Source organism: Pinus tabuliformis, chromosome 5_1 (genome assembly GCF_031772625.1).
Source record: "Pinus tabuliformis cultivar Carrire ecotype Pingquan chromosome 5_1, CPIR1, whole genome shotgun sequence".
NCBI lineage: Eukaryota > Viridiplantae > Streptophyta > Pinopsida > Pinales > Pinaceae > Pinus > Pinus tabuliformis.
The window spans coordinates 958,645,987-958,659,616 of NC_142305.1; the positions used below are offsets into that span (position 1 = coordinate 958,645,987).

Sequence of the window (13,630 nt, forward strand, 5' to 3'; positions counted from 1 at the left end):
AAGGAATAATGGTCCCAATTTTAGATAAAAAATTTATCCCAACATGGCTCTCTCACTTTTCAATATTACTAGAATTTCATTGAGTTTTTCCAAAAAGCCAGTATTGAGGATAGAGCTAGAATGGATGAATTCCATATGCATAATATGATACCAACTGATATGAAAATTTGGGACCCCAACTCAAGAGTGGGGGATACAATATAGTTAATGGAATAGGCCTATTTGATTACTCATGAAGAAGCAAGGGTTGAGGAGATCAAAAGGGTCATGACTAGGGAGGAAAATGAACCTTTATGGATTAGAGAAGAATTGAGAAGACCTCATCTTGTCACCAACAATCATAGACTCATTGCTGAATACCCTAGACTGGCACCATCCTACATAGAGAAACAAGAACAAGACATCCTGCACTTTGAAGATATTTTTAGACTACTAGGAACCAAGAGTTTATAGGCTTGTCAGAGGAGGTGGAACTCTTTACCACATAACCTAAGAATCAGAGAGTACCACTCTCCAAAAAGACTAAGAAATGCCTTGGAAAGGACACCCTTGCACAAGAGAATGGTTGATAGGCTAAAAATAAATTGGATTGGTCTTAAATTCAACCCTACTTTACTATTGGGACTACAGGAAGTAAGAGAGAAAGAATAAGAGCAATGAGAATGTGCAAGAATAGAAAAGAATGTAGGCTTCCAACTTGAAGAGGGAATTCCATCTGAAGTACCTTAGGATGTTAGGGAGGCCACTAGGGCCATGATGATATGCAATTAAGTGACAAATTTATTGATAGGGCGAGCAACACTTTCAGTAGGTGGGTAATGATGGGCCTCCTAAATAGGTACAAATCAATGCCCATCTAGCCATCCTTTAACATTTTTTTTTCTTCACGAAATCGGGTGCTGTATGTATTAAATAAAAGGATGGGAGTCTAAGCTCTAGCAATACAGGAGAAGAGCTCATAGGATGAGCTTGCATCTGAATTACATTGAAGGATTCCGCTGAAATGTTTCCATAATCTACTTGAAAGACTCTAACACAAGTGTAAATTCAGACAAAATGGAGTAGTAACAAACTAACTTTACAAAACATCTAATCTATGCTTATGTGACTGATTTTTCGAGCAGTGGAGTTCTCCAGGTGGCTGTCAGCTTTTGTGATTTTTATGCTAGAGGAGCTGGTACTTGGGGCGTTGATCTTGTCCATCATATACCTGAGAATGTCAACAGATTCCTGAATGTGCGCACAAGTGTTTTTGAGAGAGATGAATTGTTCCTGCAGAGAGGAGAGGCGATGAAGGAAGAGGGTGATGTCGGCTTCATATTTTGCTGAAATGATTCTGGAAGCAGCTTCGATTTTCTCATCCAAGAGACGCTGATGAGCTCTAACTTGCTCAAGTTTTGCCTGCAGGTCACGACAATGGAGGCAATCTTCGCTGCGATCCATCCAAAGAACTTCAAGTCGGATTTGGAACGATTCTGGATGAAGACTTCCACAAGCTGTATTGACGATAATGATAACCAATATGTTGAGCTGAGAGTCGGGGGAAAGAGTAGAAGGGGTTCTCGGGAAATTGAAAGCAAAACTGAGGAAAATTCCAGGAATTGGGACAGAGTCTAAAGCTGTGCGATAGGAGGCAAGGTGAGATAAGGGAGGATTGCGCTGAGGTGATCTGGAGAAGCTTGACAACCCAGAAAGGGAAATTCGGGCGGAAGGGAGCCTGATCGATGGAGCGATCACAAAATTGGAGGTCGAATAATAACTGCTAATAAAGGGAGCGAGATCGGGGGGAAAAAGGAGCAAGAAGAGGGGCACTTGTAGATGAGAGGGGAGCTTCCCATGATATATAGCCGGCGGGTAGAGATCCAAAGCAAGCCAGATCACGTGAAGGAATCTAGGTCGATCACGGAGTCCAAAGGAAAAGTAATATTTAAGAGATACAACAAGATCTGCTATAAGATATGAAGGTATTATCTGAAGATTGCAGCAAAGGGCCTCAGGATTACAGGAGATTTCGCCGGAGTATGCTTTGATAGTAGCGCAGATCATATGACATAAATAGTTTAAATAATTCATGAAAATCACGGGAGGAACTGAAACGAATCTTCATTGTTACAGAACAAGCTTCCTTTGGGCCGAGAGCAAGCATGACTGGCCCGTTTGTCTGCCTCTCGATTGATGGTTCGGAGGATGTGATAGAATTGGAATTCCATATCATGATTAATCAGAACTTTGCATCTGTTGATGATTTGCTGCAAGAGAATATTAGAAGCTTTCCGCTGGCTATTCATTAAGTTGATAATGATAGCAGAGTCACCGAAGATGAGAGCTTTTTTGATTCCCTGTGTCTGTAGCTGAAGAATGCCTTGGTAAAGGGCTAGGGCCTCAGCTCTGTTGTTGGAGAGGGTCCCCAAACCCCATTCAAAAGAGACTAAGGGCTCACCAAGGGATTGAAGATAATGCCCCTGCTCCCACAACGCCCAGATTAGATTTAGAGGCACCGTCAAAGAACAAGGAGTGAATGTTACTTGAGTGAAGCCAGTTGTCGAAGTCGGTCTGCTTTAATCGAATTTTCCATCTGATCCTGTTAGCCTTGCCCGGATTGCTGCATGAGTTCACTGTCAATGGAATACTTATCTTCTCTGTTAGATTTCTGATGAAGTCTTTTTCCTCGACCCATAGGCTAGATATGTCGATTTTTCTTGTGAGCTTAGAGGCAATTGTTTCAACCGCCAGATTTTTTGCCTTAATACAGAGATGCTTGATAGAAGTCTCTTTATTTCTAAATATCATGTTGTTCCAGGCAATCCATATCCTCCAAAGAATAGCAAAAGGGAGAGCATCCCACACTCTCTTAGTAGGATTTTGTTTCATGGATTGCCAGGGGTAAATTATTTTCTAGTTGTTTAGAGCTTCTCCGATAGATTGCTGAGAATTCCAGATGAGGGTCACGAAAGGATTGATGCCACTCCAGCAAGAGACTGTGAAAGGGCATGAAATAAAAAGATGCTGAATAGACTCCTCTGAATCTTGACAATTAGGACATCTAGAAGGTCCCACAATGCCTCTTTTTTTAAGATTCTCAGCCGTAAGAGTTTTTCCTTTCAAAAGAGTCCACATGAAGAATTTAACTTTAGGTATAGCTTCTGCTTTCCATACAGTTTTCCAGTGTATCCATGTTGGCGTTGGGTGTTCCTTGTTGTTCAAATAATCATACCCTACTTTTATTGTGTAGCTAGTACCTGTAGGATCCCATCTGAAATCATCCTTGTCATTTTCAAAGGTGGGAGCGATGCTGTGTAGATGTTTACAGAAATTATCAAAGTTGCCTTTGAGACGTTGAGGAATGGGAGGAAAATTCCATTGCATCCAAGCATGGGATAAAGCATCCCATTGAGAAATTTGGTTTAATTTATATATCCCTTTTCTTTGGAGGAAGAGTGTTATTGAGTTCATACCTGGGAGGCTGTTGATTGGCGGATTTCCCATGATTTTGTCAGTGCCGATGTTAACTTCCTTACCTCCTTTGGGCACCTTAGAGATGTTTTGCGCCATGAAGATGATGGATTTTTTACAAAGCTTCCAAATCTTTGTGCAGTTTCTGTTGGGGATCTCAGCTTCAAGAAGATTCTGCCTTGGATGGCTGAGGTATTTTGCCTCCAGGACTTTCTTCCACCAGGCTGTTTGGTTTTCAATGAGTCTCCATATCAATTTTCCTCCAAAAGCTATATTCATGAGGATTGGGGATCTAATGCCAAGGCCACCTTTCTCCTGGTTTTGAGTGACTTGTTTCCAACCAACCAAGTTGAATTTTTCTTCTCATTTTTCCCTCCCTGCCAAAGGAAGAATCTGAGAATACTGTCCATTTTACGGTGAAAAGGAGCTGGAGCCTGAGCCAAGGAAAATTGATAAAGAGGGAGGGAGGAAAGACCTGATTTTAAAAGCACTATTCGTCCATCTGGATTTAGCCAAGATGTTCCCCATCTTTGTACTTTTGTTTTCATCTTGTCTAAGGTTAATTCCCAAACATCTGCCCTTGTATTCTGAATACTCACTGGCATTCCCAGGTAGCTGAAATAGCCCCAATTTAACTTGCAAGGGACACCAAATATAGTGGCAATGCTTTGTATCGTTTGAGTTGAGGCATTCCATCCGTAAATGCAACTTTTGAGATGGTTAATCTGGCCCCCTGAATATCTCATGAATTGATCTAATAAGGATTTGAATCTTCGAGCTATGATTGTAGTCGCCCCTCCCAACAGCAGAGTATCATCAGCGAATTGGGAGTGGTTGATATTTTTCACTCCATCTTCGAATTTAATACCAGTGATGAGGCATGCCTGCATCTTATGGTCAAGCGCACAACTGAAGGACTCTGTCATTAAGAGAAAAGATAAGAAGATAAGGGGCAACCTTGTCTTAAACCCCTTGAGGAACGGAAAGAAGGTCCAGGTCTACCATTGATAAGAGGAGCAATCCAAGGGCCAGAGATACAGGCTCTTATAATATCAAGTAAGGAGCGAGAAAAACCCATTTTCTGAAGTACAACAAAAAGAAAGGAATGCCTAACCCTGTCAAAGGCATTTGCCAAGTCTAATTTCAAAATGAAACCCTTTTCATTCCTGGAGTAACTAGAGTGAATGGCTTCCTGAACCAAGAGAATGGAGTCAGATATTTGCCTGTTAGCCATGAAGCCTCCTTGGTTTTCTGAAATTAACATCGGCAGAAGAGGTTTGAGACGGGAGGCGAGGATTTTTGTGAATATTTTATAGGAGGAGTTGCATAAGGATATTGGCCTAAATCGGGAGAAGTTAGAAGGGCGGTTCTCCTTTGGGATGAGGGCCAGGTGTGTTGAATTTGTGTAGCCTCCTATTTTTCCTTTCCTCTGTATCCATTTGAAGTATTTTATGAGATCCTTTTTTATCAACTCCCAATATTCTCTATAAAAACATATTGAGAAACCATCCGGCCCGGGTGCCTTGTTGGGCTGAAGACACCAGATTGCTTCCTTAACTTCTTCCTCTTTTATCTCTTCTGTCAGCCTTTTATTTAAGTCTACTATGATCTTTATTGGCAAATGCTGCAAGAGGTCAGCGAAGGGTTCTTCCTCCCCTGTTTCAGATAGGAGCTCCTTGAAATGGTCCGAGGAAACACTTTTAATAGATGTTTGATCAGTATGTTGAATCCTTGCATTGTCTATGATGGCTGTTATGTTGTTTTTAATTTGCTGAACAATAGCTTGCTTATGAAAGAAAGAGGTGTTCTTATCTTCGCTTTTTAGCCAAGTCTGCCTAGATTTTATACGCCGTTTTTCTTCTTCCTATCTTTCGATGCTGCATAACTGATTATAAAGCTTTTCCTCTTGGATATTTTCAACCTGATGATACTCTTGATTTTCTAACGTAGAATGGAAATATTCGATCTTGGCTTTTACCTCTCTTTTTTATTTCTCTAGTTCATCATAATGCGTTTTGTCCCAATTTTTGAGCGCTCTGTTCACAGTTTTTAATTTGCTCTCCCATATAAATCCTAGAGATCCTTCTATGTGTTGACGCCAGGTTTGCTGTATTAGGCTTTTGGCTTCTGGATAATCACTCCAAATGTGATTGTACTTAAAGGGAAGAGGCCCAAGAGGGCTGTACGAATCAATAGTTAAAATGATGGGATACTGATCTGAAACATCGAAGGGCAGAATGGAGACATTGACAGCTGAATATGAGAAGAGAAAGGAGATGTTAACCAGCAACCGATCCAGTCGCTCCATAATGTTGCTGCTACCCAATCTGCGATTATTCCAGGTGTATTTTCGGTTTTTTGGTATGATGTCAATCAGATCACCGTGTTGCATTATTGCTTCCAGCTGATTTCTGAATGGATCGGGAGTAAAGATGCCCCCACGTTTTTCATTGGCATGTAAAATCAAATTTAGATCGCCCCCTAAGATAATATTGCCACTGTCTTCTTCTGTTATGTTCTCGTTGAGGGAATCCCAACAGGCTTCTTTGTCCCGATAATGATTGGGGGCGTAGACGTTGTAGATTACAATCTGCTGGTTGGTCTTATTGTTCCTTAACACTGTCTTTATCCAATGTTGTTCTATCACTTCAGCTTCTCTGTTCCATTCTTCATGATTCCAGATAGTTGTAATCCCACCTGAGGCACCTCTGGAGTCGCATGTGCATCCTGTGTAACGCTTATGATGGACAATGATCTTATCAATTTCTGACTTTCTTTGTTTTGTTTCCTGCAATTAAATAATGGATGGTTGCTCTTGATTTATAAGATCCTTTAAGGCATTGATTTTAGAGGGGTGTGTCAGGCCAGGTAGTAACTCCAATAGGCAGTAAAACTGATTCGATACATTTCATTAGGTATGCTATTGTTATATACAAAAGGGTGTGACTGCTCAGTTCATCTCCTGATGACTGTTCACATTCCTAATTTAACTATTTACATAAATTCACCCAATCGTGAGGATCATGTGTCGACATTCCCCCCCTAATATGAAGGGATGTTGGTGAGTCCAAGCATCGTTCTGAATCTTTCAAGATTTTCTCTTCCAAGCGCTTTGGTGAAGATGTCTGCAATTTGTTCATTTGTGGAACAATGACGGAGATGGATTGTTTTGGCCTCAACATGATGTCGGATCAGATGATATTTAGTATTGATGTGCTTTGTTCGATCATGGAACTTTGGGTTCTTGGCCAACTTTATTGCAGAGGTGTTGTCAATCATGAGTGGAGTTGATTGTACTTGTTTTACCTGCAAATCTTCAAGAATTTTCCTGAGCCACACAATTTCTTTTGTTGCTTCAGCTGCTGCCACGTATTCTGCTTCTGTTGTGGAATCTGTTGGCACTGATTGTTTGCGTGATCTCCAGGAGACAACTCCTTATCCAAGACTCATAGCATATCCTGAAGTAGATACCCCAGTTTCTTTGTCTCCATCGAAGTTTGAATCAGAGTATCCGATCAAACTGAAGCCATCCACCTGTGTGTACTTGATTCCAAAGTCTTGAGTTCCCTTCAAGTACTTTAGAACTCTTTTTGTAGCAGACCAATGTCTCTCACAAGGCTTTTGCATAAACCTGGAGAGGATTCCAACAGCAAATGAAATGTCTGGTTTGGTAGTAGTAAGGTAGTTGAGACTTCCTACAAGCTGTCTATACTTTGTTGCATCCTCAAATTCCTTTCCTTCAATAGATGTGAGCTTTAAGTTTTGTTCCATTGGAGTAGTAAGAGGATTGCATTTTGTCATGCCAAATCTGTTTAACAAATCTCCAATGTATTTATTTTGAGAAAGAAATATGGACTTTGGATGTTGGGTTACTTCAATGCCAAGATAGTAATGAACATAGCCCAAATCAATCATTTCAAAACTTTTCCCCAATTCCTTCTTTATGGATGCAATGTAGCTTCCATTGTTCCCTGTCATTAAAAGATCATCTACATATACCACAGGATATACAACTGTTTTGCCAACTTTCTTGACAAATAAAGTTGCATCATCAAGATCAAAATGATTGAAGTTGAGTTTCAGAAGATGCTCAGTTAGTTTTTCATACCAGGCTCGCGGTGCTTGTTTGAGGCCATACAAGGACTTCACAAGTTTTCATACTTTATGTTCATGTCCTTTCACAGCAAAACCTTCAGGCTGGGACATAAAAACATTCTCTTTTAGATCTCCATTCAAGAAGGCAGTTTTTACATCCATTTGATGGACTTTCCAACCGTTCTGAGCTGCTAGTGCAAAGAGTGTTCGGATGGTGGCCCATTTTGCTATGGGGGAAAAATTTTCCTCATAATCGTCCCCTTCCTTATGTGCAAAACCTTTTGCCACAAGCCTAGCTTTGTGCTTGTCAAGTGAGCCATCAACTTTGTACTTGTTCTTATATACCCACTTGCATCCAATTGGTTTGGTTCCAAATGGAGGATCAACCAACTTCCAAGTGTCGTTCTTTATGAGGGCATCATACTCCTTTTGCATTGCTTCTTTCCATTCATCATGAGAAGCAGCTTCTTTAAAGGAATTTGGTTCAAAATCTGTAGACAAGTTCAATTCACAATCATAAGAAACATCCATATCAACAGGTGAATTAGAGTCATCTACATCACCTCCATTTTGCCGGTTTGAATTTCTGGTTCCTGTTTTTCCAATTTCATTAGGATGAACACTTTCAAGTGTCTTTGTCAGCCACTTTGGGGGACCTTTCTGAGATGGTCCAGGCTGCTCTATTTATTGAGTTGGGACTGAATCAAGATTGAGTCTCCCAATTCTATCAATTACATCACTTAAAGCATCATCTGTTGTTGGAGTTTCATTCGGGGGAGAGTGTTCTTCAGAAGAAGATTCCACATGTTGATCTAGAATAGGAATCCCCCCTTCAAGATGTGGAATCTGATTATCAAATTCTTGAAATGATTTCGTTTTTGCGAATCTATCCAAGCGATCAAGTTGCCGCTCAACAACATTGTCAGATATGGATGATTCAAGAAAAATTGCATCTCTAGATACAACAAACTTTTTATTTACTTCATCATAGAGACGGTATGCTTTGGAGGTGTTTGAATACCTCAGGAAGATACACTTACGACTTCTAGCACCAAGTTTGTTTCTATGTACCTTTGGTATCAAAGCATAACAGGTGGAACCAAAAACCCTGAGATGTTTTACCGAAGGAACATGTCCATACCGCAATTCATAAGGAGTCTTGTTTCTTATAGCATTAGATGGACATCTATTCTTTATATATGCAGCACATAGAACATCATCAGCCCAAAACATTATCTTTACATTTTTGAAGAAAAGCATGGATCGTACCATATTCAAGATTTTTCTATTCATTCTTTCAGCTACACCATTATGTTGGGGATTATAAGGCACAATTGTTTGATGTTTGATCCCATGTTGGCGAAGATAGTTTTCAAATTCATTTGATGTATATTCTTTCCATTATCAGTGCGAATAGACCCAATATGAGATTGTGCATCATTTTCAATCCATTTATGAAAATTCTTGAATGTTTGGAAAGCATCAGATTTGTTATTCAATAAATAAACCCAACACATTCTAGTGTAGTCATCAATAAACGTCATGATATATTTATTTCCATTTACAGAAGAAACAGGCATTGGACCACATAAATCTGAATGAATGAGTTCAAGTTTCCTATGTGCTCTTGAATGTGAATCATGAAAAGACTGTTTGCTATGCTTTCCTAGAATGTAAGCATCACATTGCTTAAGTTTTCTAGGAATTGTAGGCAAACCAGCAACACCATTTTTCTTCAATAGGCGGAGACTGTCATAGTTCAAATGTCCAAATCTAGGGTGCCATAATAAAATTGATGGAAGTGTACCTTCTTCATGATGAGAAATATATGAGAAATGTTGTGCATGAGCAGAGGTTCCTTGCAGTTTAAGAAGCCTTTCTTCTTCTATTCCCCTCATGACAAGTGAGTGGTCAGATTCTTTTCTTACCTCAAGCTTGCCATCAAACATATGAATGGAGTGACCTTGCTGGCGGATGTGGACCAAGGACAACAAGTTTCTCTTGAGCTGTGGGAGATATAGAACATGATCCAGAAGAAAGTCTGGAAGACTAGGCAGTTTAAGCCTGATTGTGCCAAGCCTTGATGGCTTGATTTTTGATTGATCTACAAAGTATACTGCTCCATCAACATTGTCAGTGAAATCTTCAAAAAAATCTTTTCTATGAGTCATGTGACAGGTTTCTCCTGAATCAAGCAACCAATCATTTTTCCAAGAAGCAAGTGAAGCATTAAACAAATCTTCATTTACTCCAATGTTACATTGTGCCTCAATATAGTGAGCGGATTCAGGTGCTTTACCTTTGTCTGTATCATCAGTTTTACCTTTCTGTTGGTTTCTTTTCTGCTCAATTTTGTCCCATGGTAGCTTGCATGTAGAGGCATCATGTGATCCATTTCTTTTGCAGCGAATGCAGTGCAGATCTGCCTTTTCTCCTTGAGAATGTCTACCCCCCCTTCCTCTGAAATATCTTCCTCTTCCTCTTCGTCCACCTCTTCCTCTTGTAGAATCTTGAGCAGGATGCTTTTCTTTATGAGAAAGGCACACAGTCTCTTCAGAAGACTCAGGGGTTGTCTTCTTTCCAAAAGCTTTCTCTCTTTCAGCAAACTTTTTCACAAGAGAGTCAAAGGTTATATCTTTGAGATTTCCATTTGCTTGCAAAGACTCAAGATAATTGGAGTAAGTAGGATAAAGTGCCTTGAGAAAATCAATAAGAGGGATATCCAACTCAACCTTAGTGGATTTGATATCATGCATTATAGAATTTACTTCAGATGCAAGAGCAAGAGGATCATTATTTTGCAGTTCAAGAGTGAAGAGTTTAATCATGAGTTGGACAACTTCAAGTGCAGAATGTGAGTCATAGAGTTCTTTTAGCTTTTGTAGGGCTTTAAAGGTAGTTGAATATGAAAAAATATGGCGACTCACCTCTTCATTTACAGATGCTACGATTAATGCATAAGCTTTGTTGTTCTTGTTTTCCCAAATGACGAGCTCTTTGTCTGAGGTAAGCTGTACTGGGTCATTGTTCCTTCTCCGACACACACTCCTTTCCACAACTCATTGAAGATGAGGGTGTGTTTTATCATCCGGGACCATTCAGGATAATTCTCCTTGCCAGTGAGAACTATTCTTACCATGGAGATGATTGAATGCATTCTGTAAGAAAAAATTACTTCTGCTGATAGAAAACAATATATATGTTATACCTTCCACTTCTCAAATATATATGCTATACCTTCCATATACCATATAACAAATCGCCATAAAAAAACTTAATGAATTTCAGGTTCACTTTTATTCCATTCAAAATAATATATTATCACTCCATATAATATATTATTATTCTTACACACATGAAATATCGCACCAATCTGAACAGTAATTTAAAACTGCGCTAGTATCCAAACAAAATCACCAAATACCATATACCATGGCTTGTAATGGACTTATTTCAGGCAGCATTTGGACTTATATAACCAGCGTTGAAAAATTAATTGAAACAGCAGCTTCAAAAACGTATTTCAGGCAGCATTCAGACTTATATAACCAGCGTTGAAAACTTATTTGAAACAACAGCTTCAAAAAACGTATTTCAGGCAACATTCAGACTTATATAACCAGCGTTGAAAACTTATGGGATCTTAGCCTCTAAGATTGGATTGGTAATTATGGAGAATACCTCTGCGTATGATGTAGAAGATAATCAAAGAATTCAGGAATTAGTCGATAAAGTAAAATTGGCTATGCAAAATTTAGAGAACTCTTCCTTCTTTCGAGATATTATGCAACAGATGTGATACCCAGAATTGGTCACACAAATAAAAGGGTAATAGCCGCAGACCCACAATATTCACAACTGGTTCTATACCGTTGGAAGGATGGAGCGTGGACTCGAGTGCCAAGAAGTGGAAATATGCCACACGCATTTATCATTTGCTATTTTATGAAGAGACCTGGGCTCATCATGCTTCCGCTTAGTCTCACACACCATTCACTATCAGTTCACCGAAAAGCGTTTGTCAGCTTTCCGCTCTAGACAGAGGCATTCTTCAAAAAACGTAGACACACCAAGTAATCATTCACCAAAGTAATCCTTCAGAGGATAGAGTCGTTGAGGTAATGAATCACAACGCAGAGGACAAAGGCGTTGAGGACAGTGCTCAGGTCAGAACAACAGAGGAAACGCTCAGTGGATAGTGCTCAGACCAGCGTACAGTCCACAGTAGCAAAAATGAAGGGAGTTACAATTATTTTGAGAACTGGCTCTGATACCATGTCAGGCCAGGAAGTAACTCCAATAGGCAGTAAAACTGATTCGATACATTTCATTAGGTATGCTATTGTTATATACAAAAGGGTGTGACTACTCAGTTCATCTCCTGATGACTGTTCACATTCCTAATTTAACTATTTACATAAATTCACCCAATCGTGAGGATTAGGTGTCAACAGGGTGCCCTAATCCCCTGCTGTTCCATGAAAGTATTTTAATCATTTCAAAACTGTGATTCGAGGAGTTTCTCTCCCTCCTTTATCTTTACTTGCTGTTTCCTTGTCTGTTGATCCTTGAATGTATGATTCTATAGGATTCTGGAGTCCTAGAGCTATGTATTTTTGAGCGTTCTCATCCTTATGCTGTTTGGAAGATTTTCTTCCCGGCTTCTTTTGACCATCTAGAGAAGATCCATGATCTTTGGAATTTCTTCGAGTGATTCTAGGAGGGGGAGGATCTGATGGAAGGGAGGAGGGAATGACCAAGATACGAGGAGAAGAGGGAGGCTCAGAATGAATAGGAGAGTCTTCGGAAGGAAAGAACCTGAAAGGGATTTGAGGAGGGAGAAGTAGGTAGGGGTTTTAGCTGGCGGGCAGAAGAAAGAGGAGCTTGAGGGGAGGAGGGTAGAGGGGGAGAGGGTGGTGCGGAAGGATTGAGGGAGATGGGAGGGTTATGAGAGGAAGGTCCAGCATCATTAGGCAGCTTGTGGCTAGGGGTTGTTTTTTTCTTTTTTACCATTTCCCATTGTTCCTCTTGCGGATTAATGTCAACATTAGAAAGCTTAGGACAAAGATTAGCAAAGTGACCATACTCGTGACATACCTTACACTTGAAAGGGATCTGCTCATAATCGAGCTGCTGAATGTGCGACCAGTCGTCAACTTTAAGCTTAATGGCCTCAGGAAGACCTTTGCCCAGGTCCACTTCAACGCAAATTCGGGCGCAGGCCTGCATATTATCTCTTGGCTCGCTCCGGTCGATGTATTTCCCGACTGCATTTCCAATGGCACGAACCGATTCGTCTCCCCAGCAATGCAATGGGAGGTGAGGGAGACGAACCCAAACAGGAACCACGTTTGGGATATCCAGCTCCGGATCAAAGTCTGGTGTCCATTTGTTTAGGTACAACCCTCTAGAATCCATGAAGTAAGGTCCATTGCGAAAAATCAAATCCTTGTCTTCCTTTGTCTCAAAGTGGAAGGTGAAGTAACCCTTTCCACAAAATCTGATAGAAATTTTCCCTTGTATTTTATCTGTCCAGTTCCTTTCCACCCACCTCTGAACTGTTTTTGGTGAGGGCCAGAGACCAGTAAACTGTCCTATAAGACCTTCTTCAGCAAGAGCAAGAGTAGCTATTCTTGGCAAAGTAGGAGGGAGAGAGACTTCCTGTAACCCCTCGATTTTTTTAACAAACTTGGAGATCAAAGGATGAGTTCGCTGAGGTGGGAGAGAGTTTATCAGAGCTGAAAAATCCTGCTGATGAGCTGACTCCTCCGGTGGAGCCTCCGGAGGGGCCATCTGAGTTGATGAGGAACAAAATCAAGCGAGTTAATGGGGCTGGCAGGCAGGAGCCTTTAGAGAAACGCTGGTCCAGAGGGGTACAGGGCGCAGGAGCTCCGAAAGCCCAGCAGCAGGGCTGCCAGGCGAGGGCGAGCTGGGAGCCTCAGGGCCGAAGGAGGGCAGGACATGGAAGCAGCACCGAAAAGACAACATCGACTATCCTTTAACATACTTTCACCTCTCTCTTTGCATTTGATGATATATTTTTGGATTATAATGTATTATTTAGGGAGATTAAGGAATATTT

At 40.5% G+C, this 13,630-nt stretch overlaps 1 protein-coding gene across 1 annotated transcript; it reads right to left on the reverse strand.

The window, feature by feature from the left end:
• Positions 1-5,440: 5,440 nt before the first annotated feature.
• Positions 5,441-13,341, reverse strand: LOC149167944 (uncharacterized). The gene is made up of 3 exons (XM_089430642.1): positions 13,100-13,341; positions 12,646-12,955; positions 5,441-6,241 (listed from the first exon to the last, which is right to left on the reverse strand). The coding sequence occupies exons 1-3, from the start codon at positions 13,339-13,341 to the stop codon at positions 5,441-5,443; spliced, it is 1,353 nt and encodes a 450-aa protein (XP_089286768.1).
• Between the last annotated feature and the right edge of the window lie 289 nt (positions 13,342-13,630).

Excerpts from the sequence above, each read along its gene's own strand:
- LOC149167944 (XM_089430642.1), bottom strand. The coding sequence starts at position 13,341 with ATGGCCCCTCCGGAGGCTCCACCGGAGGAGTCAGCTCATCAGCAGGAT. Across the intron at positions 12,956-13,099 it reads TCACCAAAAACAGTTCAGAG|AGGGTTGTACCTAAACAAAT; the intron begins GTGGGTGGAAAG and ends CATGGATTCTAG. Across the intron at positions 6,242-12,645 it reads AGATCCCTTTCAAGTGTAAG|GAAACAAAACAAAGAAAGTC; the intron begins GTATGTCACGAG and ends ATTTAATTGCAG.